The sequence below is a fragment of the Sceloporus occidentalis genome, unplaced genomic scaffold, assembly GCF_023333645.1.
Source record: "Sceloporus occidentalis isolate IW3139 unplaced genomic scaffold, rSceOcc1.0.p SCAF_67, whole genome shotgun sequence".
Classification (NCBI taxonomy): domain Eukaryota; kingdom Metazoa; phylum Chordata; class Lepidosauria; order Squamata; family Phrynosomatidae; genus Sceloporus; species Sceloporus occidentalis.
Genome location: NW_028317047.1, coordinates 1,007,575 through 1,032,274, shown reverse-complemented (window position 1 = coordinate 1,032,274; position 24,700 = coordinate 1,007,575). Strand labels below are relative to the sequence as shown.

The 24,700-nt window shown below is 37.5% G+C and overlaps 1 protein-coding gene across 1 annotated transcript in view; it reads right to left on the bottom strand.

The window, feature by feature from the left end:
- The window catches only part of LOC149286607 (contactin-associated protein-like 2), a 494,134-nt gene that overhangs the window by 381,064 nt on the left and 88,370 nt on the right, over nt 1-24,700 (bottom strand). Inside the window, exon 4 of the mRNA XM_089493838.1 lies at nt 7,627-7,774. Within this exon, the coding sequence (XP_089349964.1) occupies nt 7,627-7,774 (148 nt within the window). The remainder of the gene's footprint in view (nt 1-7,626; nt 7,775-24,700) is intronic.

Sequence of the window (24,700 nt, the reverse complement as noted above, 5' to 3'; positions counted from 1 at the left end):
ATGAGCGGGTAATGTGCCTAGAACCCATTTGGACAGTGTATATTTACAACAAATATGACATGCAATGATCTGACCTGCCAACATTCGGACCTATAAGGGCCATTCTAGGTGTTCAGGGCCCAGATGAGCACATGGGTAATGTACAAAATACACATTATTAAATGACCTAAAGAAATAAGGACTGCGGAATTCGGGTCTCCCGGGATCTCCATGAGGTTTTACTAAAATCAGTATATAGCACAAACAGCAGTAAGTTAGAGGTTTCTGCTGGAGCCAATTAAAAGGGGCTCAAACTCCACTTTATGCAGAAAATTGCCTTTTTTATTGTACATTAATAATCTACCTCAAAGGATATAGCAACAGGGTAACACAGCCCAGAAAGGAGAAATGGTGATAAACACGTGTTTCACTTAATCATAGTAGCACTTAATCATAGTGCACATCTACCATCCAGTATAAAGCAACAGCGGTACCAAGCGCAGAAAGAAGACATGGGGATAAATACATTTCATGTTATACTTAATCTTGGGCCTATAGTGTTTATCACCACGTCACCTTTCTTTGCTATGTACCGCTGCTGCCATATACTATAAGGTGTATCATAACAATAAAGCAATTTTCTGCATTCTGTAGATTTTGAATCCTTATGCATTGGCTCCAGGGAGACCTCCAACTTCCTGCTGTTTGTGCTATATACTAATTTAATTACCCTGTCTAGTTTCTAAGGCTATTGCAGAAAAAAACAAGTGCTAAGCTGCCATAAAGCAAACATTGCTTGTCAAAACAAATCAAAGCATACATCTTTGTGGCTAGTTAAGACCAATTAGGTTTAATTAACTGGCTGTAAAAATGTGTCCCTTTAGGGGAGCTGAAACTCATACAAGAAAAAGATATATATTTTAAACCATACACATTATCATATGTATGTTACAAAGTTTTGTTTGTTTGTGGGTAGTATTTAAATATATATATGTATGTTGCATATCTGCAGGTGCGCCAGCAGGGTAGACCACCAACTGGGGATGGGGTGGTCTGTTCTGCCACTCCGTTGTCATGGACGTTCTCTGTCCTCTGTCCACTGTCCCATGCAGCGTACAAGATCCTCTGATGGCAGTACCTCTGCCTGTCATAGTGTATTCTGTCCTAGCATTAACAAGTAACTAGTAAAAAAATAACAGCAACAAAACATAACTTAACCCCTTAACGTCCATTGCCGGGTCAGGCACGTCATGCAAAACGGTCACTTAACGACCTATGACGTGCCTGACACGTCATCAGACTTAAACAAGCTTAGAAAGTGATCAATGATCACTTTCTAAGCTTAAACGGTGTTGCTGTAACAGCAACACCGAGATCGGCATGATGGGCCATGTCTGGCCCCTCCCCGGGGCATCAACAGCCGCCATACATTGTATGGCGGCGGACGCCCGTTTTAAAAGCGTTTAGGAGGCGATCAACGATCACCTCCTAAACTTCAATGGTGTCGCTGGAATGCCTCGATCAGGAGGCATCCAGCGACACCAAACACTTACCTCTTGATGGACTGTGACCGCTCTGGAGAGCGGTCACAGCCGCAGCTGCACGCAGTCTTCACCATCCGCAAGATGGCGGCGGTCCGGGAAAAAAAATAATAAAGTTGAAAAAGTTCGCTAGACGGTCTCCTGACCTTCTAGAGAACTCTGGCTCCACTTGCTGGTTGAATACAGGTACTGCATTCAACCATACAAGTCAATGGAGGCCAGCTTTCTAATCACTATGTGATTAGTAAAATATTTAAAAAAAAAGAAAAAAAATTAAAAAAAAAAAAAAGAAAAAAAGAAAAAGCTTAAAAAAAACATGGTAACATTTAAAAATTATTATGCTTTAGAGGAACTATCCAGTTCCAGCAAAATGTAAAAAAAAAGTCCAAAAAGAGTAAAATAAATAAAATAAAAAAATAAAGTTTATTATTATGAGCAAGTGCTAAAATTAGCGCTGTATCTTCCCAAAAATCCTGACGTGGAAAAATTTAAATAAAAGCATTTCAAATACCCAAGGGGTGTCTAATTTAAAAAAATGAATGGTTTGATGGGGTAAATTGGAGTGGCCGGGCTCAAAGATAGGGCATAGGCACAGACTGACCGAAATGGGGGAAAAAAAAGCGCACTTCCAAAATGTGGCATTTTAACCTCAAACACCAGACAAACCCATACATGTGGGGTATGAATGAACTCGGGAGATGTTCCTGAACACATATTAGGGTGTTGTTTGATAGTGACGTATACCTGGAGCTATAAATTTATACCCAAAGTACAATTTGTGTGAAAAAAAAATTTAAAAAAAATACTACCACAAAGTGTGGCAAAGGCTGGTGGTAGAATCTGATGCATGGAAAGGGTTAAATACTACCATTTTAAGTACCTTGGGGTGTCTAGTTTTCAAAAATATATGGTTTTATGAGGTAAATTGTAGTGGCCAGGCTCAAAGATAGGGCATAGGCACAGACTGACCAAAATAGGGGAAAAAAAGCGCACTTCCCAAATGTGGCCTTTTAACCCCAAACAGCAGTCAAACCCATGCATGGGTGGTATCACTGTACTCGAGAGATGTTATTGAACACATATTAGGGTGTTGTTTGATAGTGACGTATACCTGGAGCTATAAATGTATACCCAAAGTACAATTTGTGTAAAAAAAAATACCAAAAAAATACTAACACAAAGTGTGGCAAAGGCTGGTGGTAGAATCTTATGCATGGAAAGGGTTAAAATACTAGCATTTGAAATACCTTGGGGTGTCTAGTTTTCAAAAATATATGATTTGATGGGGTAAATTGCATTGGCCGGCTTCAAAGATACCCGAAATGGCACATGGGGGGAAGAATTACCAGATTTGGAAAAAATGGTTTTGAAATAGCAAAACGCTACCTGTACTTAATGCTCCATAACGTGCAGAAAAAAGCAAAAAAACATAAAAACATTGGGTATTTCTAAACTCTGGACAAATAGTAGAATATATTTAGTAGGTTTTTTCATTAGCTTTTTTGGATGAGTAAAAGATTTTTGGGGTAAAAGTCAGAAAATGTGGGTTTTTTTTACATTTTTCATCATATTTTATTATTTTTTTTATGGGAAATTAGATAATATGATTAAAACAATGGTATCTGAAGAAAGCCCTTCTTGTCTTGAAAAAAACAACATATAATTTGTGTGGGTTCACTAAATGAGTGAAGAGAAAATTACATCTAAACACGAACACCGCAAAAGTATTAAAACAGCCTCGGTCCCAATGGTACAATAGGTAAAACACAGCCTGGTCCTTAAGGGGTTAATATCACAATCAATAATTATTTTATAATTAAAACGTGCCTGCATTCCAAGAGTTATATTTAAGATCTTTACATTTTCATTTAGTTAGCTCAGAATATGTCAATCTTCTGTGCTAAAAGCACTGCATGGATTTTTGTTCTGGATATTGCAAAGGTATCATGAAATTCTATTAATTTTGGGCCATGTCCTGGAAAACAATTAAGAGACTGAGCACACTGTATGAAGTTGGAGAGTAAAAAAATATATAAAACACCGTAAAAAAAAGTGAGTTTAAAATAAATAACCCTTGCAATGCTGGTATCTTTTTTCATTTGTGGACTATGATGTTTTTATTCAAGGGTCCTTCCTTGCAGTTAATAATATATTAATAATTATGAATTTATTATTATCAGTAGTTATTCAATTAATTATGTACAGTACATATGCAAAAACTAAAATATTCTTTATTACATTGGAATGCCAGCATATACAATTAATTTTGCAATAAATAGGATAATTTGTGTTAAAGTATATTTAGATCTCTCTGCAGACATGTTGAGTTTTAATTTTTTACTTTAAACAATGTTCAGACTTGTCTACAAATTTCTAGATTCGATTTTTAAAAATATGACAAAAATGTCTAAATTTTATATGTGCTAATTTTCTATGGCCCCATTAAATTGCTAAAGTGGAGATGTTGCTTTCATTGTAGGATTTCTTAGCGGTTGCCTAGTTTCTATTCCTTGATAATTTAATTATGGAGAGGTAATTGAATCACAAACCTTGCATTGTTTGCCTTTGTTAACTCCAATTATGGTTTAGATGGGTCAATGAATCAAGCCCATTCTTGTAGGGACGATCTAATGCCTCATACAGCCCTACCAACGAAGAATGCATTTTTAAAGTAGCGCTGCAGATTACCACCTCTTCAGGTGTTTTGTGTCAGTTTAGGTTGCCAGCATTAGAGCTGGATGGCTTTGAATATACATGTCATACAGATTGATAAGCAGGAGATGTGACATTGACGGGGATACAACCAAGCACTGATGATGGTACACTATAACTCTAATCACTCCATGCGGAGCCAGACATTAATGGTGCTACAGCATAGTTTCCATCAATATATAATGAGCCAGGCACTGATTGTGGTACACTATAACTCCCATCACTATATACTGAGCCAGACATTGACGGTGGTACGGTGTAGCTCCCATCACACTTTTTCACATGCTTACTAACGCCTCCAAATAGTCTCTGTCTCAATGTCTCTCTACCTTTCCCGTGTCTCCGGCTCTTTTTCTGCAGCTCCTCTTCTTCTTCCTTTACTTCTTCTTTTTTCAATTGTCATCTGCATTGACAAGCGCTTCTGAATATGGCGGTGAGAGCGGCTTCAGTGTTGAGTGCCAAGTTATGACATCATATCCTGCCACTCAGCATCAGTAGACGGCGTGAATGACAAAGGGAGCAGAATATAGAGGCCTCCCATTCCCTTGATTTTGGTCTGGTTAGAGGGAGATACATGATCTTCCCAACCGGCTCTCCTCCTCCTTGGCCCTGGTGGCACTTACCTGATGAGTGGCACCCAGGGCGGACTGCCCCCCCCAGATACGCCACTGATGACTCCCGTTTTTTTATTTTTACTGCACCCATACAAATTATACATATAATATATCAATAAATGAAAAAAGCACCACTAAAGTAGCTAAAGAGTTGACCAAAATACATTCATTTGAAATATGAAACTAACGAATAGAACAAGAAATTTTTGTATATTGTATATTTTTTTTACATTTTCTAAAATAAAAATAAAATAAAAAAAATACATTCATTTAAGTGTCTTTAGAAATACCTTATATGTAATAATGACTATATGTTTGTGGAAACTTTAGGGTAAATATTAGATGGTATACATTGATGTTTCAAAGTGTTTCAAACCCACAAAGGACATATTTCTGGAAAATATTCAACTTGGGGTCTTTTACTGAGAGCTTTTTAGGCTTTATATAACCATTTGGCTACCAGTCTTTGCTAAAGTTAGCCATTATTATTTTTTAAAAGCATGCAAGTGTTTGTGTGACGGCATGAGTGTAGGGTGGGCACAGGCTGGCACACCAATACTTCATTCATGATGTTCCATGCCATTTTTTTTTACTCTTGCTAATCAGCATTTACAAGTGGAAGGGACAAGCATACCTATATAAGTGTTCTGATGTCATTTTAACTTGTTATTAGCAGCCACAGACTGGTGGGAGTTAGCAGTGTGAGACAGATAGTGACAGTAACTTTGTTGAGGCTGAGATCTACCATATCGCAAGTGTAAGGTAGTGTTGTGCAGAAAATGTACTGGGATGGTTTGGATTGGATAAGCTTTACAACTATAGTTCATTTTATTGGCTTGCTGGGACTGCAGCAGAAGGGTTTTTTCCCTTTTTATGTAAGAATTGATTTATTTATTTTAGGGTTTTTTTCACTTACAAAAAATAATTCAGGAGCCAATTCTTTAAATATTATTATTATTATTATTATTATTATTATTATTATTATTATGTGAGATCCCTTAATCTTTCTACTCTAAAATGTCAGAATCCTTCTGGAGTTTGGATCTCCAGCACTGTTTACAATACCAGAGATCTGTAAACTGGCAGAACCGTCCCCCTCTTCCTGCTACTAATGCCTCTAGCTATATAACCCAGAACCCTGCTTGCTTTTTCTGAAGCTTAATTGCATTGCCTGCTTATTTCCAACACTCTTGATTGCCTGCTTATTTAATACATTTTATTGCATTGTCTGCTTTATGTTGCAATAAGTATACAGCTCCATGGGTTGCAAAACACACAAAATGTTAGTTGTATTGAGTTCCTTTCAAATATAAGCCTCCAATAATCTCTCTCTCTTCTGTTAGCGTTTTTGGGATGGGAGATGGTAGAAAGCCTGGATTAAAAGCACTACGTGTCAATAACTAAACAGGCAAACAGGAGATGCATTTTTCACTGTCTTTTTAAAAAACATAAAACTGACAAAAGTACAGCAAGCAGAAAACAGATTTACTATTGAGTCATTACTTTAAGAAGATCATAAATTGGATGAATGCATGTATGCTGCTTTATTATAATTAACTAGGTTACTTCATAATAATTCAACAATAAAATGAAAGAATCAGTTCTGCGAGATTAATCTGTTATAGTAAAATAGATATATTTTTGTTTTTGCAAGATGTTAGATTCTTTGAATTTCTGAATTAACGTTTTTGCTATGTCTACAGCTTCATAAGAATAGAATCATAAATTCGAATTTTAAATAATTATTATTATGTGTAAATTTTGTATTTATTTAGCTTTGTAATAATTTTGCTTTCAATTCTTGATGATGCACCTTTCATTGCTACCAACTTGTGGTAAGACTCACTTGTTGCACAGAATTACATTTAAGCCATAAAACACCCCACAAGAAAGAGAAAGGTGCTCAGAAGCAGTTTACCTGAAGACTACTAGATACAGATTAAGTCCATTTAGGGAAAGGACTGTTGTGGTTATTGCAGGCAGTCTTTACAATGCTTACTGTTGCCTCTAACAGAACGCCCCTCCTGGCAAGGTAGTAATCTGGGTATCTTTACAGAGAAAATGCCCTATTAGCAAACCATATCAAGAAAAAGCAATTTAGATAACAAAAATTAAACTTTGATAGAAAGAAGGAACCTTTATATGAACCTCAACTAGGGTCCCAAGGAAACAACCATGTTGTTGCCACCTTGACATAATATCCATAAAAATATAAAAAAAAAAAACCAGTATATTAATTTCCCTTTACTTATATAAAGATATATTTAAAAAAACGTATATGATAAAAAAGCAGTGTTGATATTTTACTTTATTGTGTTGTAATTAAATACTAGCTTGGGACATACTCTGATGTAATAAATACACTGAAATACAAATAAAATGCACTAAATTCAAACCTAATATCAAAGCATTTGTTTTATAGATATATAGCAACTATACCTAGTATAGATTTCAAGAAAATGTGTGTAAATTGCAGTTTGACTGACTCTTAGCTCTTCATCTTGTAAAGCATGTATTAAAGAAGACATCAATTTAGTTTAAATGTGTCTGTGGAAACAAAATTTCATTAAGTTTCAATGTCCCCCAACTCTAAGGAGACTTGATCTTTCAATTTTATTGAGCCTTTCTAATTGTTAAAGTGTCACAATAGAGTTATTATAAACATCTGGGACAGGGATACTAAAATGTTCCACAATTTAAATAGACACATAAATTAAGTCCTGTTCTAAACTTAATAACACTGTGTATATACTAAAAAAAAAATAAGATTTAGAACTTACAGTACGGACATCCATAAAGTTCGATTCTTAAGCCAATTTGTCCTTCTCCATTCCAGTCCAAAGGCACAATACGTACATAGCGGGCAACCACTGGATGCTGCAATTCATGTCTGACAACAGTGTCGGAGTTAACATTTCCTGGAAACGCCTGTTAAAAAAGAAGATGTTTTAAGTAAAATTAAGTTTTTTGGTGTATTCCAAAAATAGTAGACGCAATGGCGTATTTATGAAATTTGGGGCACAAAAGCAGATATTTCTTTTGAAATCAGCTGTGTGGCTTTGCATTTACATTTAGCATTCTACCTTTTACTTTCTTTCCTATTTATCTTTAATTTTGTTTTGTTGTTTGGCAACATTTTATAGTAGTATGTATAACCAAATGCGTCTATTGCCATTCTTTTGTTATGTTCTGTGAGAAGAAAACTAATTTGGGTGTTAATATGCAAATATATTCCATTGGAGTGTGAAAGATACCTAAATCATTCCCATTTTCCTATTTTCATTCTCAGGATAGGGAAAACATTAAAAAAGCTGCTTAAGACAACTAATTGTACCTAAAAACATTGAATAGCATTCTTTACACATAACCAGCAGATCATCTAAGAAGATTATGTGGCTGCGTAAATCTCCGATTTGTTTAACCTTATTCAACATCTTGACAGTGAGATACTGATGCAAAAGAGACACAAACTAAATATTAGGTTACAATGATATGACTATGCTATTGTGTTGTATTCCACAATTTGTCCACAATTAAACCAGCATTTGGTGGACTTGCTAAACCAATCTGCTCAGGGTGCTTATAAACCTAGAGCTGCCCCTAATATTATAAAAACACAGATGATCAAATCAACTGACCAACCACATATAGATTAAGATACCCTCTGAGACAATATGGGCATCAGAGGTAGTTCCATGCAGGGTTACATCATCAGGCTGATTACTTTCACCTTCTTGAGGACAGCCAGACAGAGGAAGCAGTTAAAGGACATCACTGTATTTCCCCGAACGCCTTCTGCTAAACATGGTATTCCGAAACATGGTATTCAGTAAGGGAAAGTTCTCTGAGGTGATCTGAAATCTACTTGTTAAATCTCCAAGAATGCACCAGGGCTAATATGTGTACATGTCCTCTTGACTAGTGTTGGCCGATGTTTTTAAGCTTTCTTCTACAGGAGTCACTCTGATGAGAGCATTGATAAGCAAAAACGTGGTTTGAAACACCAGGTTATCGCCCCCACAGACATTATGCATCACACAATGCTTCCTAAAATGCAGATGAGAAAAGACACGGTTTCTGCTGGAGTTTCCCCAGGAAGTTAACTACTAGAGAATGCGTGATGTTTGGGGCTGGGTTTATAAAAACAATATATGCCCATCAAATGTGTCCTCAGGACAAAGCCCCTGAAATACTAGATGTCATAGCCAATATATTTATATGTACCATTAGGTACCCCCTAAGCCAAATGTGGATTTGCCATATTAATATTCTCACTGTATCGCTTCTACCTCTTCTCTTTGTGATCCAAGCAACAATTTTTAACTGGTCTCACCATAAAGATGTTTATTTCTGCTAAACAAAACCTACTTCTCTTTAATGATGATGATAGCCTTTTTGTTTGCTCATTACCAAGGAAGAAACCCCTTGTGCTTCTCCAAAAAAAAGAGAAGTTGGGTAATGTACTTCACAAAGGAATAAAGCTCAGTCTGATTTTTATAAATTGTAAACTATATTTTTATGATAGATTGTCAATGTTCTGTAGCACCTGGAGTATACATTTTGTATTCATGCAGTCTTGTTACAATCGTTATAGCACTAAAAGGGTCAAAGGTGATGACTAAAAACATTTTCCGTAAATATGAACAAATTTGACATTGGACTGTGTGATCGGGATTACAAACAGAAATATACACTGTACAAAAACATACTCAGGTGCAGTAATTGGGGATATGCACTTGAAATCCGTTCAGAATATGATTTTCCCTGTAACAGGTGTCATATTATCATAAAGTCTGTTTTTAATGCAGCTATTTTGCCAAGCTGAATATTACCACACTAGTTGGCTTCTCAATTCTGTGTTTGGGTCATTCAAACGTTTCAAATATCAACAAAATAGCTGGGCTTGTATCTATGTAACTTAAGTGGACACAGTAAAAAACAGAGGAACATAGTGTCTACACTCAATCCCAATTGAGCAATTACATAAAACTGAGCAGTATTTAATAAACAAGAACAAATGACTATTGCTACATTTCATGTAATTGCTGCTGCTGCCCAGTAAGCTGGACTTGAGCAGGTCTATCAAGTTCATGCAGACTGGCAGAAAATGTGAGTTTGTGGCTAATTTACTAAAGCCAACTTGCATATACACTCACAGAAATAGCCTTTCAAGTTCGATACACTCAAGTGCAAGAGTGTTGAGATGGTGTTAGTTCCAATTTGCGAATGTATTAACTAACAAGTTAAGGCAGGAGGCTTATTCTTTACCCATTGTCACCTTGGATAGTGGGGTTAAATAGTGAATTACAACAAAAAAATGCAGTTAAAAAATCATACCTACCCCTACAGCACATGGAGTAGGGAAAGGGGGCAGAGCTCCTTACTCTCACCCCTAATTAAAATTAGTTCAACCTTGTTTACTTATAATGTATGTTAAATTGTGCAATTTTTTCTTGCAGATACTGTTTCACAGATTCATATTGCATGAGCTAGAGATGTTCATATCTTTCACTGAGCTCTAACATCCTGCAAATCTAAATAGATTGAAACAGTCTATGCATAGTTTGAATGAAAAAGTGACATACTTTGTAACTTTGTGTTTGTGTTTCAGTCTTAGGCATGTCCATATTTACATATTTAGTTTTGCTTACTATCCTCTGTGTAGTAGAAGGCTTTTGCCCTCTTGACCCCCTACACAGCTTTGAGAATGGGTAACATTAGTCTGAAAGGAATCACTGACTTTGGCCGTTGAGACATGCACTAGACACATTAACATTGATTAAGCTCTTCTGAATTTGGCTGATATCACTTGTCATCACCCCAGTAACCAATGTAATGTTCCACTTGGCAGGTAAGACCACATTCAGTCAACCCAGTGTTTTTGGTACAAGACTTTAATTTTAGTTATGTCAGCAAGGTGAGCAAAACTGAGAAGCTCTCAGAAACTGCTATTACTAGAGATTAATTAAAAGAGAAATCAATTATATAAAATATGTGCTAAGAATAAACAGGGTTGCAACACAACCTGGACACCCTACAAGATGCTGTAGAGCAAGGGTGTCCAGGTTTTTTCTACAATGGGCCACTTCATCACTATCATTTTATAGTAAGACAGACAGAGACGGTGATACAGCATAACTGCTGTCATTATATAGCAAGTGTTTTGCCCAATCAATGGGGAGGAGGAAGGAAAAGAAGAATCCAGGAAGCCAGAAGAGCCCGATCATGGGAGGATCAGCGGTAAAGCTGCAGGACCTGGGAAAGCTTCGAGCCAGGGGCTCCAGATGTTCTCAAATTTACTCATTTTGTCATGTAGTTTAGCTGTGATTTTCTCCGTCGTAATGACTGACCAGATGTTAGAGAGAATTTTGGAGCGAGTGGGAGGGGAGCGTTTCCATCTCTTGGCTATAGCTTGCCTGACAGCAGCGCACACTCTGTGGACCAACTTCTGACCATGAGCCGCTAAGCAAGGAGTCTGTATGTCCATGTTCAACAAAGCAATTTGGGGAGTGGCAGGTATGGCGACCGCCAGGGCCGTGGAGAGATCGCGGAAAAGCTCATCCCACAGAGGACGAACCAGCGGGCAAGACCACCAAGCGTGTAAGTAGGTACCAATATCACCACAGCAACGGAAGCAAGTAGCGTCGCATCCAGAGTGAAGGTGAGAGAGGCGCACAGGGGAGAGGTACCAACGTGTCACAACTTTATAGGAACGTTCCTTAATGATCGTGTTGGTAGTGATTCGATGTGTGTTGACGCCGCCTTATCCCACAACTCATCTGTCCATAGCTCCTGGAGATCATCATGCCAGCGGGCTCGGTACGACGGGGGAGCACTGCAGGCAGTAGCCAGGAGGTGAGTATAATGCGAAGAAATAGAATGTTTCAGCCTCTTGCGGGTCAGAAACCGATTTTCAAAGCGAGTTAGGGGAGAGATAGCAGCTATCCGGAGATGTGAGTTGATGAAATGCCGTATCTGGAGGTAGCGGAAGCGCTCACACGAGGGGATGTTGTTGCGTTCTTGCAATTCCGAAAAAGAGAGTACGTGACCTCTGTGGACTATCGCCCGCAGTCACCACTCAAATCTCCCGGTCACCATTCCCTCTGGAAAGAGAGGATTATACAGAATTGGAGTCAGATGGGACACTTGACCCTTGAGAGCTAACTTGTATCTGGATTTCCGCCACAGAGAGTAGGAAGCTTTCATGGTTGCTAAAGCTAACGTGGCAGGCAGCTGGGCTTGTTCCGTCCACAGACATAATTGAAGTTGGCGGTGGGAAATGCAGCTACGTTCTATGTCAACCCAGGGCAAAACTCCTTCCGGATAAGACCATGCTTCCAATTGCGAGAGTCTAGCTGAAAGATAGTAAAGGCGTAGACATGGAACCAAGAGGCCTCCTTTGTCTTTAAGTAAATACATAGTGCGTCGGTTGATCCTCGCCCTCTTGCCATCCCAGAGGAAGTGGAAGATATGGTGTTGGAAGGCATCAATGTCAGGGGTATGAACAGCCAGAGGCACAGCTCGGAACAAATACAGCAATTTCGGCAGGATATTCATCTTCACAGCGAAGTTGCGGCCAAGCCAAGAGATGCGACAAAGGGACCACTGACGAAGATTTCGGCGGAGTTCGGTCAGGAGAGGTAAATAATTTGAGGCATATAGTGTTGTAGGGTCATTAGTGATGTTGATCCCCAGATATTTAAGGGAGGAGGCTTGCCATTGGAAGGGGAAGGAGGATGCCAGAGTCTGCTTGGTGTGAGTGTCTATTCAATCTTCTTTCTTAATCATCTTCTCCCCCTGTGAACTAGGCCTATCGAAACCTTTCTGCAAAAGGGCAGGGTTTTCAGGCACACCGTCAGTGTACTTCCTCAAAAGAGCTGAGAGGGTGTGACCTTTTGGACGTGCTCTGGAAGCCATGGTTCTCAGAGAAGCAGACGAAGAAAGAAGACAGAAGAATGTAAACAGAACAACAACAAGATACAGAAGAAGAAGCGGTGCTGCAAGGAGATAAGAATGAGGGAGCAGTTAGAGAAGTTAGGGAGACTCAGCCGGCACAGCCTTCACCGTGCTGAAATGGCTTTAGAGTACTCATTCTTATTAATGTCTTTTATTTTTATGATTGCCAATGCATATCATTCTACCATAGATGTGATGCTATCATGGGTTCGCATTAATGTTCTAGCTTGATTGAACATCGCCTCCTTGAAATAAGCTTGAATAATGTAATTTTTATGTAAGTGGATGTTTGGCAAGAATTACTTTATTTCCAATTAAAAAAAATTATCTTTTGAAAGGAAAGGAAAATTGCATTCAAATCTAAAATAGATCCTGTAGATGCCTAAAACAATAATCTGAGTTCCAGACATTATCTAACATTTTGCAATTGAAAATGAAATCTACACCTCTTCTTCCAGGAAAGAAAGCTTCCAAAACACATGAAAATTGTGCCAAGAGTCCACTGTATGTGAAATACTAGCACATAATCTCCCATTTGATTTTCAGTATTGGTATATTCAAATTCTGATTGCAATCTGCAATCTAGGTTCTACAGCATGGAATGATAACATTAAGACCTTAACAATTGAAGCAGTAAGGATACTTTACACCTCTTAGGTTATTAGCAAAGTGATTGCAGTAGTCTAAAGCTGACTTGCTGTAAGGTTTGCTATAATAGTATTGGAAAAATAAAACAAGATAGGCAGTATAATGAAATAAAACTGAAAATATAAATACTAAAAAGAGTTGTTGAAAGTCTATATACAATACTGAAATAAGTAGCTTAAACGAACATATAAATGTCCCATGGTTGTTCCAAAATAAACCTAAAGAAAAAGGTAAGTTAAGGCGCAAACCTAAGGTGATGTATTTAATTAAAAAAAACATGTTAAAAACAATAATAATGCACGCCATACTGGTGTGTAGTAATGCGTTAATGACAATCATCTGAAAGCCTAGCGGTTTGGATAAGCATCAACACAGTTATATGTTTAGTTACCTAAGGACAGATAACACTCCATGAAATCTGGACCTAGATAGGGACATTGAGAGCCTAGGATGCCTAAAAGGTCTTCTGCCTGTGAATGTGAATTTGCATATGGAAACATAATCAAATAAATCAGGGAGTCAATTACAAGTGCACAATAATAACCTTCACACAACCAAGTGTCATAGGTTTGCTGAGTCTGTCTTAATATGCTAGCAAGATCCCTGGTGGCCCAAAGTACCGGTTCCCTAGGTCACGAGCACTTGACAAACCACCAGCGGAAGATACCCTAGAAGCTGATTTCTGGGAGTTTTCCATTTCTTCAAGCAACTAAAACTCTCTCTGTTGACAAATAATAGATTAAATAATAATTATGGTTTTTTTAAGTATAGGTTAGTATAAGTATAGTTTAACCCCTTCGTGACAAAGGCTGATTCTATTTTTTGTACCCTTCGTGACAATGGCTGTTTTATCGTTTCTGCGGTGTTTGTGTTTAGCTGTAATTTTCTCTTAACCCATTTACTAAACCCACACAAGTTATATATAGTTTTTTTCAGGACAAGAAGGGCTTTCTTCAGACACCATAATTTTTTATATATGATGTCATTTTCTATAATAAAAATAATAAAATATGACGAAAAATTGAAAAAAAAATAAAAATTTCTCACTTTTATTTGAAAAATCTTTTATTCATCATAAAAAACTACTGAAAAAACCTGCTAAATAGATTCTACTATTTGTCCCGAGTTTAGAAATACCCAATGTTTTTATGTTTTTTTGCTTTCTTCTACACGTTATGGGGCAATAAGTACAAGTAGCGTTTTGCTATTTCAAAACCATTTTTCTCTGAATCTGGTAATTCTGTCTCCATGTGGTATTTGGGGCATCTTTGAAGCCAGCAAATTAAATTTACCCCACCAAACCATATATTTTTGAAAACTAGACACCCCAGGGTATTTTAGATGCTGATAGTTTAACCCTTTCCATGCACTAATCCTACCATCAACCCTTGTCAAAGTTTGTGATAGTAATTGTTTTTGCTGTTTTTTAAACATACTTTGTACTTCAGGTGTAAAATTACAGCTCCTGGTATATGTCACTGTCACACAACACGATATGTGTTCAGCAACATCTCCTGAGTACATTGATACCCCACATGCATGGGTTTGTCAGATTGTTTGGGGGCAAAAGGGCCAAATTTGGAACATGCCTCCTCAGCCGTATACCGCTGCATGGCAACAATTGCAGCAAAAATAGTAGGGAAGGAAAGGGTTAATGGCTCTAATAAAAAAAATTAAAAAAACCCTAAAAAAAAGTACAAAAAAAAATAAAAAGTAAAAAAAATGTAAAAAAAAAGAACCCCAAAAACAATTGCCACTATGCAAGATCACTGTTTATGCAGTGATCAATGGCAATGAAGGGGTTAATATTAAATGGGTGGCTCTTATAAGAGCCTTTGGATCAATAATAATATATATTATTGAGAATACCTAAAAACACACTGATCTGTCTCTCTCCCTCACTAGAAGCAAGTGAAGGAGGGAGGCAGATCCAATACTGATCAAAGGCAATGTTTAGAAAACATTGCCTTTGATTTATCAGATCATGATCACTCTTATGAGTGATCTGACCACTAGGGGTGTTATTCACTGGATGTCCATGACATCCAGCAACACCCCCCCCCGATGATGACAGCAGGCTCCGCCCCCGGCTTGATGGGCGCCGCCATCTTGAAACACCGCATGTGTTTCGAAGACGCCGGCACCGGGAAGGTAAGTTGAGCATTTAGGAAGCGATCGCGAGTCGCTTCCTTTGCTAAACAGGTGTTGCAAAGATGCCTCGATACTGAGGCATCTTAGCAACACCAGCTAAGCAAAGGAAGCGACTCGCGATCGCTTCCTAAACCCGTTTTTCGGCGGCGGGCGCTGCCATGTTTGAAAGACGTGCAGTCTTTCAAACATGTTTTTTTATTTGCTCCTAGGAGCGATCGGGGGGGGCCGGGAATGTTTTTTTTGGTGTTGCTCAATGCCTCGATGTCGAGGCATTAGAGCAACACCGTTTGAGTGAAAAAATCGATCACGGATCGATTTTTTCACCCGTTTAAAGACGTGCCGGTCCTGGCACGTCAATTGTCATAATCGTCACGATTTTCGGTGACGTGCCCGGACCGGCAATTGTCATCAAGGGGTTAAGGCCAGACACCTCCACAACATTTTAACAGCTGTTCTATTAATGCAGCAATAGAACTTAAAAAAATGAAAGATATAGTAACCGAGAAAAAAGATTTAGTCTATTTTTTGGTAGAAAACAAGCTGGAATAACAAACACTATGTTTGTGAGATAATTAAACTGCGTTTCATTTATGCTCTAGTAAAATATAGCTTTTATTTAGACAGATGTTGTACAGAATGTACACTTTATGGATAATACAGAATTCGAGTCTATATCCATCATTGCAAGGCTGAAAAATCAATTTACAGGAGCTTGTAAATTATAAGCAGCTGCCATTACATTTCTCTTTTCCTTTTCAGCACGTAAAAAGAATTTCAAAGTTTAGCTATTTTTTCAAAAAAGGTTTTCTTAATTGTGGTGGTTTCTTTTTAATGTATAGTAATGTGATAAAACCCAAGCATGTATATACATACATATATTGTAAAAACCTTGATGTACATATAGAAATTCAAGGTTCCTTTAAGGATGGGGTTGGTGAGTTGGTAAAACCAGCTTGTTAGCTAACAATCAGAAACTTGTCTATTCATTAAAGTTAAGTTTACGGGCAACACGTCTACTGCTAAAGTTGACTGCCATCAAAAACCTATGATGACAGGCTTTAATAACAGACACAACCATTGACTTGTGCAAGCAACTTGGCAGAGATCAAATCTCGAGCATGTGGACTTCCAAATTCTCAACCTCCAGCTTGGGTTTCTGATACAGATGACATCCTGCTGCATCCTGCTTCCTATTTGCTTTTTGTTTTCTCAGATGATAACCTCTTAATCCATGGCTTATAAACATTATGATGTCTGTGGAGCACACATTCAAAATGTTGTTTTCCAAGGTCCCATACTGTGTCATGTCTTATAATTAAAATATGGACATAGAACTTTGCAGTTATATAACATTTACACTTTACTGTTCAATTATTGTCTTTTTACCATCCATACATATACTTTCTACATGATGCACTTTAAATTGTTGAAAATAAGCACAAAATTGAGGACCCCCAGTAAGATGGTTGTTGCCAGGCTCTCAAAGGCCCATCTTTAAAGATACTCTTCAAAATAACAGCTATTTTCATACACATAGGCATACCTGAGATTCTCCAGGTTTTTCTTTCTCCTGGAAGGGGAGCAGCATTTCACCATGTCAACTCCCTGTTTACTCCCTTCTCTTGGCCTGCCCCACCACTTCACACAGTCTCAGCTCCTACATGCAGCTGGCCCTGTGCCTTTACAAATCTATTTCCCAGCGGAAGTACACCACCAGGAAGCCTTCCCTGGAACGTTCTCAGGTATGCACATATACTCTATACCACAAGCACAAGATAAATCTTCAAAACATGAATACACATATTTCACACATACGTTTCCCTATCCTATATTGCAGAGTTTTCTCCTGAATTCTTGTCATCCAGACTCGAAGTTTTACCTAGGAGGCTCTGGGATTTGGAGATACTTTATTACGCCTAATCTCTGAGCCATCTTCCAGTAGTGCCCCCACTCTAGACCATAAATTGAGAAATGCTATGGTTGATTTAATGCTCTTGACATAGTTTTAGTTGAGAAATACAGAATGTTCATTTTTGTATACAAATGTGTGGAGCAATTGGATGCTCCTGACTACATGCACAACAACCAGCATTGTTAGCTGAAATTCATTAAAGTCAGAAATGATCACTACAACATGCACTGTGAGAACTGGAAAACCACTTAACCCCAAATGAGAGAAAACAGAAAATTCAAAACAATACTGATTGCAGGAGGCACATATATAATATATGATAAATAAATAAGGTTAGCAGAAGGGACAGAATTTTAATGCACACTGAAAAGGTATAAAACAAATGTGGATTCCCTTTAGATTTGCTCTCTATAATATTTACTGAGAAAATGAGCCAAATGTATTTATTCCAGGCAAGGTATTTGGTAGCAATTTATGAAAATACATTATTTAAACTCTCTTAAAATACTGTACATTCAGGATGTCTTTATACTAACATATTCTATAGACCCTCCCACCTTAATATACCAAAAACATGGTGTAATGTGCTTATAGCACCAAAGAGAGTAGGGGCAGCTTTTGTATCCAAAAACACTACGGCTCTTTGTAGTGTGCAGATATCCAATTCAGAAAAAAAGGACACAGTGTTCAGGTAATGCAGTAGACAAACTGCTTTAATGCATATCTTGCCAGCAGCCCCCCCCCAAGAAAAAAAAACCATTAAGGTTTTGAAGCAACCAAGCTCCTTTATCAGTGTACAGCCTCACACCATGCAATAAAAATATCAAACCTTTTATAAATAATTCTAAGCCATGACATGATATATGCATATATGAATATATATTTACATACCTTTACATAACTTGACAGAACAGTAATTATTGACATGTTGTGTATGATCATTAGTCAAGGCTCTTAGGAACATACATCTGCTTCTTGCCAGTTAATTAGTCTCATGACGTAATGAGATCTCCCATTTATCTTTCGCCTAACCTTATCGCTACAATTATCTCGGCAAACCAATAAAAATGATACTCCCAAGTGATGACAAACGTTTGCAAGAAAATATCAATGAGCAATTGTATTTAGCAATTCACTGTTAGGGGCGTTAAATTGCATTAGGAATCTATTATTCCAAGGGTTAAAAATAATTACCAATGACAAACAATGCTAAAATTACCATGCTAGGTAATATAACATGTTTATTGATTTTGTTGATAATACACAAGGTTTTATAATAAAAGATTCCACAACAGATATGCTTCTTTAATTCCTTCTTTGCAGAAATATTATAATATGACTTATTGAAAGTAAGAAATATAACCACAAAAATAAACCAGTTTTATAATTAGATAAGGTTGGAAAAAACAGACTCGCAGGTTATTTCAAATCCTTAGATGGTCTACATAAGACTTTATCATCAAAGGTAAGAAAAATATAGATAAGCATTAAGCTTTGTAACGGCTGTGAGAGGATTCATACACAAAGCACACAAGACAGCTTATGCCATAGTGTGATGCAGTGGGTACATTGTTACCATACTACCATAATGCATGGACTATGGATTTCTACTTTTCCGTTAATGTGAAAGTTAATTGTATGAATTGTGTATTATAAATAATAAGTGTTAGTTTTTTTTGAACATACTTATACCATTAGTATATTTTATTCTTTATTTTTAGTAGTATGCATTAATTAAAAGGTTCTGTATTGTATATATCTTACAATTTATATTGGAATTAATTGATTTAGCTATTTTATTTTTGGATTTGACATCCACCACATTCTCGTCTCAGTCCCAAACAAATCCTGATTCCATCCTCTGTATCAGAACGCTACCTACACAACAATAACACATCCTCTGATCACACACTAAATACACACACACACACACACACACACATATATATATATATAAATATATATATATATATATATATATATATATATATATATATATGTAGTAAGCCAGCAACTGTCAGAACATTTTTTATTTTATTGTATGTCTATAAAATGTATTATATAATAATTTCAATAAAAATAATTTCTGCAAGTTACAATATATTACTGGTTTACAAAGAATATTGCTGGTGGGAATCAAAAATTCCGAATAACAATACTTTTTGGACAATCAGCCCAAAATAAAGGGAGTGAGAGCTGTTCCCACAGACCTGTGTTTCACTGCTCCCTTACAAAGCGTGCCAGCTCTTAATGCTGAGCAATGGGATACGATGTCATATCCTGTCGCTCAGCTATGAAGCTGCGCACCGCGACGAGGCACTGAAACAGAGGTCTGTAGGAACAGACCTTCTGCTCCAACCACTGGAATTTAGAAAGGTGAGATATGAGGAGAAAAGGGAGCGATAAATAGTGAAATAGAGGAGAGACAGTAGGAAAACAGAGAGATGATGATAAACAAATAGGGAAGACAGACAGTGGTGTCGGCAGGGGGGGCAGAGGGGGCCATGGCCCCCCTACATCATGATGTGGGGCACACGGGGGTAAGGGGTTATATATTTTACTGGATTCTCTACAGGGTCCCATATCCACTCTGGACAGGGCTATATCTTGCCAAGCAATGTAGGAAATAAGAACAGTAAGTATTATTTGATGTTTATGTGAATATTGATAAGGTCTGTACTCTCCAAGGGCGTTTGTGTTCTGGTTATGAAATGGGTCCTGCCATTCAATAATTCAGTAATTATCAACAACTTTCTCTTCACACATGAGTTGGATAGAGTAGAAGTTTTTTCTTTATTTTTTGTGCATTATGCGATCCAGGTGTTTGATGACATACCATTTCTTAGAAATGAACGAAGGACACTATTTGGAAGTAAGGTGGTCAATGCAAAATAATGAGTTATTCTCCAAAGCTACTGTTACTTAGCAACAACACATCCAGAAAGAAGCATCTTCAAAATTGATGATTTGAAAGGAAGCACCACATTTTATTGGATAGAACAGCTATAACTGATCATAGGCTAAATCCATTAAGAAGTCCTAAAACCCCTGATAGTTTACTGACAAAGATGCATTCAGCTGATAACCTATTCACCTTTGTGAAACCTTGAGACATTTGTCAAGAAAAGATTGGGCTATAAATCTCTTGTTGTGATTAGTAGGACCCAAGAGCTCTCTGAAATTCTACGTGTGGGAGTAATAATTGCCTGAAAAGTATAGTATGAGTTGCCATTCTATTGACAGGCCAGTCCTTATCTCAAGCTTTGTTCTGAGAGATTAATTGGGATTGCTGCTCTAATGAAAATAAATGATGGCAAAAAGAGCAAATGGACAAGGGTTCGCTGTACAGGAGTTATTTAACCAGTTTAGAATCCTAGGGTAGCCTATTACACGAATTCAAGTTAAAGTAAAGGAACAAAATATCCAACACATTTTTATCTGGATTAACAATAGTAGTATCGGTTGATGCCAGAGGAGGCCCCTGCAGTCGACCAATAGACTCATTCGCACAGCCCTTTAACTCCTGGCGGAGAACCTACGGATTTCCGCTCCCGTTAACCCCTGCTGCTGTGTAGTGAGTACCGCGTTAACCCCTGTATTAACCCCTTCTACAAAAAATGACAAAAAAGGAAGAAAAAAAGCGAACACAAAGATTCGTCTGAACCTAACACAAGAATGGGCGAATATTCGTGAAATACGAAGATTCCCCCCCCCACAAAGACGAAGACAAACATGAAGACAAACTCGAAGAAGTTAAGAGCATAAAGGAGCTTTAGCGAGTTAAGCCTGCAGGGTCTCAGACATTATGAAGAGCCTCCTCCTTACCTCTAAATAGAAAAGGAGTCATCCATGACCTCTGAGGGCCTGAGGATTTGATCAGGCCTAGGACAGGACAAAACCTCACTTGAGGAGTCCACATGCATGGCCAAGGTCTGGCTTGCCTTGGTCTTCTACTGGTTCACCATATCCTATTTTAACCTAAACTCTGTTTTTCTAAACATGCTTGCTTCCATGTAAGATTAATTATTTAAACAAAGTGATACTCAAAGTTAAATGTAAAATTCTTCCAAAATGTTTTGCTTGATTAGAAAACCCATATGCTTATCTCTACTAACTATAATACATATTTTGATCTAAGATTTTTATTTCAAAATAAATCCTGAAATAACTTCATTGCAAGTTAGTAGAAAAATTGTGAATGTGCAGCAATACTTAGAGGATACCATTAAACCTTATTTGTTTTCTGTTGGTGATTGGAGTGCCTTGCAGGTCTTAGAAACAAATTATTTCTACAGATTACATTGTATGGTATTGACAGCCACTTGGCAGATATCATGCAGGCTCGGTTTGAATAAATCCATTTTAACATTATCATTAGACATCATATTATGTTGTCTAGATAAATGAGAAAAAAACAAGCATCATATCCTTTGTCGCTAAATGGAAGACCAGCTGATAGCTAATAATTACATTGCATATGTTGAAATATAACAAATGTAAGAATAACAATATCTATGTTTAACCCCTTCAATCCCAGGAATTTTTGGTACCTCAAAGCCCAGAGCAATTTTGCCATTTTTGGGGTATGTCGGTTTAGCGATGATTCTCTTTTCCTGTGAATAGTGTACCCATATAAACTATAGAGATAGAGCTTTCGTTTGATACCATAGTTGGATGATTAGCTGAAAATTTAGAATGAGAAATTTAGTAAAAACTAGCGAAGATTAGAAAATTAAACTATTTTTTTTTTACATTTTCCCTCTGAATGCTCACAAAATTAGGTAAAGTGATGAAAAATCCCCTCCAAGTTTATCAATTCAGGTGTCCTGATTTCAGAAATACCTAATTTATATAGATTTTCCAGACTTTCCCAGCACCAGGGACCATACTATAAGGTGTACAATTTTGTATAATTTTTATGCTTATGGCTTAATGGGTTTGGGGGTTGTGAACGGGGGTAGAAGGGTTATACTGGCTAGATGTTATGCTAGGGCAATGGGAAGTAAGGTTTTTTAATAATTTTTTTATTATCTTTTTTTATATATTTTTTTTTATTTAAATTTTTTACATTTTTTTTTTTATTTTTTATATATAATTTTTACACAGAAATGGTTAGAGGTCCTCCTAGGGACCTCCTGAACATGCCAGTGATGTCACAATGACATCACAGCTCACATTATAAATTTTTTTTGTATTATATATATTATTATTTTAATGATTTATTTAATATTATTTTTTAAATGAATTAACTTTTTTTTTTTTTCTGCTTTTCTCTTTCAGGACAGGAGGGGGAGTGAGAGAGATGGTTTCTCACTCCCCTCCCCGCGATCCCCCTGCACCGATCACACTGTGATCTGTGAGGACCTGCATAGAGATCGCAGCGTCTCTGTCCCTCATCGGACCCCCTGCAGGGATATCCTGTCCTCCGATGACCTTCCGGGTTACGTCAGCAGTGACGTAACCCGGAAGGGAATGCCCGATCGCGCGTTTGCAACTGCGCGATCGCGCGATCGGGCACTTTCAACCGTAACAGCTTACCGGCTTTCATGGGAGATCGGGAGATCGGGCGTTTTCTACACATTATGGGGCAATAAGTACAGGTAGCGTTTTGCTATTTCAAAGCCATTTTTTCCGAATCTAGTAATTCTTCCCCCCATGTGCCATTTCGGGTATATTTGAAGCCAGCCAATGCAATTTACCCCATCAAGTCATATATTTTTGAAAACTAGACAGCCCAGGGTATTCCAAATGCTAGTATTTTAACCCTTTCAAAGCACTAATTCTACCATCAGCCTTTGTCAAACTTTATGGTAGTAATTTCTTTTGCATTTGTTTTTCCACACACATTTTACTTCAGGTATGAATTAAAAGGTTCTCGTATATGTCACTATCACAAAACACCCCAATATGTGTTCAGCAACATCTCCTGAGTACAGCGATACCTCACATGAATGATTTTGCCTGGCTGTTTGGGGGCAAAAGGGCCACATTTGGGGCATGCGCATTTTTCAATGTTGAACTTTGGCATTTGGGGATCCACTGCCCATGCCCTATTTGTTACATCTTGGAGCCGGGCCATTTCAGTGTGCCCAATAAAGCCATATATTTTTGAAAACTAGACACCCCAGGGTATTTTAAATGCTGGTATTTTAACTCTTTGTATGCGAGAATTGTTTTAAGCTAATATGCCAATTTTAGGACTTGCTCAAAAAAATATATTTTTTATAGATATATTTTATTTTTACCTTTTAAAAAAAAAAAAAAAATTTCAACTTGAAGGTTCCCCTGATAGTGACATCAGTGGGAAATTATTTTTACATTTTGATGGTTTTTTACTATTTTTTTCTAATTATTATTAATTTTATTTTATTTTTTCATTTATTTTTACTAATCACACTGTGATTAGAAAGCTGGGCTCCATTGACTTGCATGGTGAATGCAGTACCTGTATTCAACCTGCAAGTGAACTTTTGTTGAACTTTTTCACCTTTATTGTTTTTTTTCCCAGGCCGCCGCCATCTTGCAGATGGCGAAGATCACCGGCAGCTGTGGCTGTGCCCGCTCTCCGGAGCGGTCACAGCCCATCGAGAGGTAAGTGTTTGGTGTTGCTGGATGCCTCCTGATCGAGGCATTCCAGCGACACCATTTAAGATCAACGATCGCCTCCTAAACGCTTTTAAAACGGGCGTCCGCCGCCATACAAAGTATGGCGGATGTTGACGCCCCAGGGAGGGGCCAGAGATGGCCCCTTTGTGCTGATCATGGCGTTGCTGAATGCCTCGAGGTCGAGGCATTACAGCAACGCCGTTTCAGTGCAGAAAGCAAAAATAGATCGCTTTCTGCACCCGTTTAAAGACGTGCCGGTCCTGGCACGTTATTTGTCGTTAAGGCCTTGATTTTCCGCGACGTGCCCGGACCGGCAATTGTCATCAAGGGGTTAACAAAGAACAAGATCTTGGATCTATGGATTGGGTTGTATGTTTTTTCAGCAGCAAATTAAATTATTTTTTAGAATCAATCATTTCCTTTTTATATTTAGTAAATGTAATTGTTCAGAATTTACAACAGTAAAAGAGTAATATAAGTTCATTCTGCACAATGTTAAGAAACTTTTACTCATAATTTTTTTTGAATAATGTTGAATTTATAGATGGGGTTTGGTTGTGTTTAACCCCTTCAGGACCGGC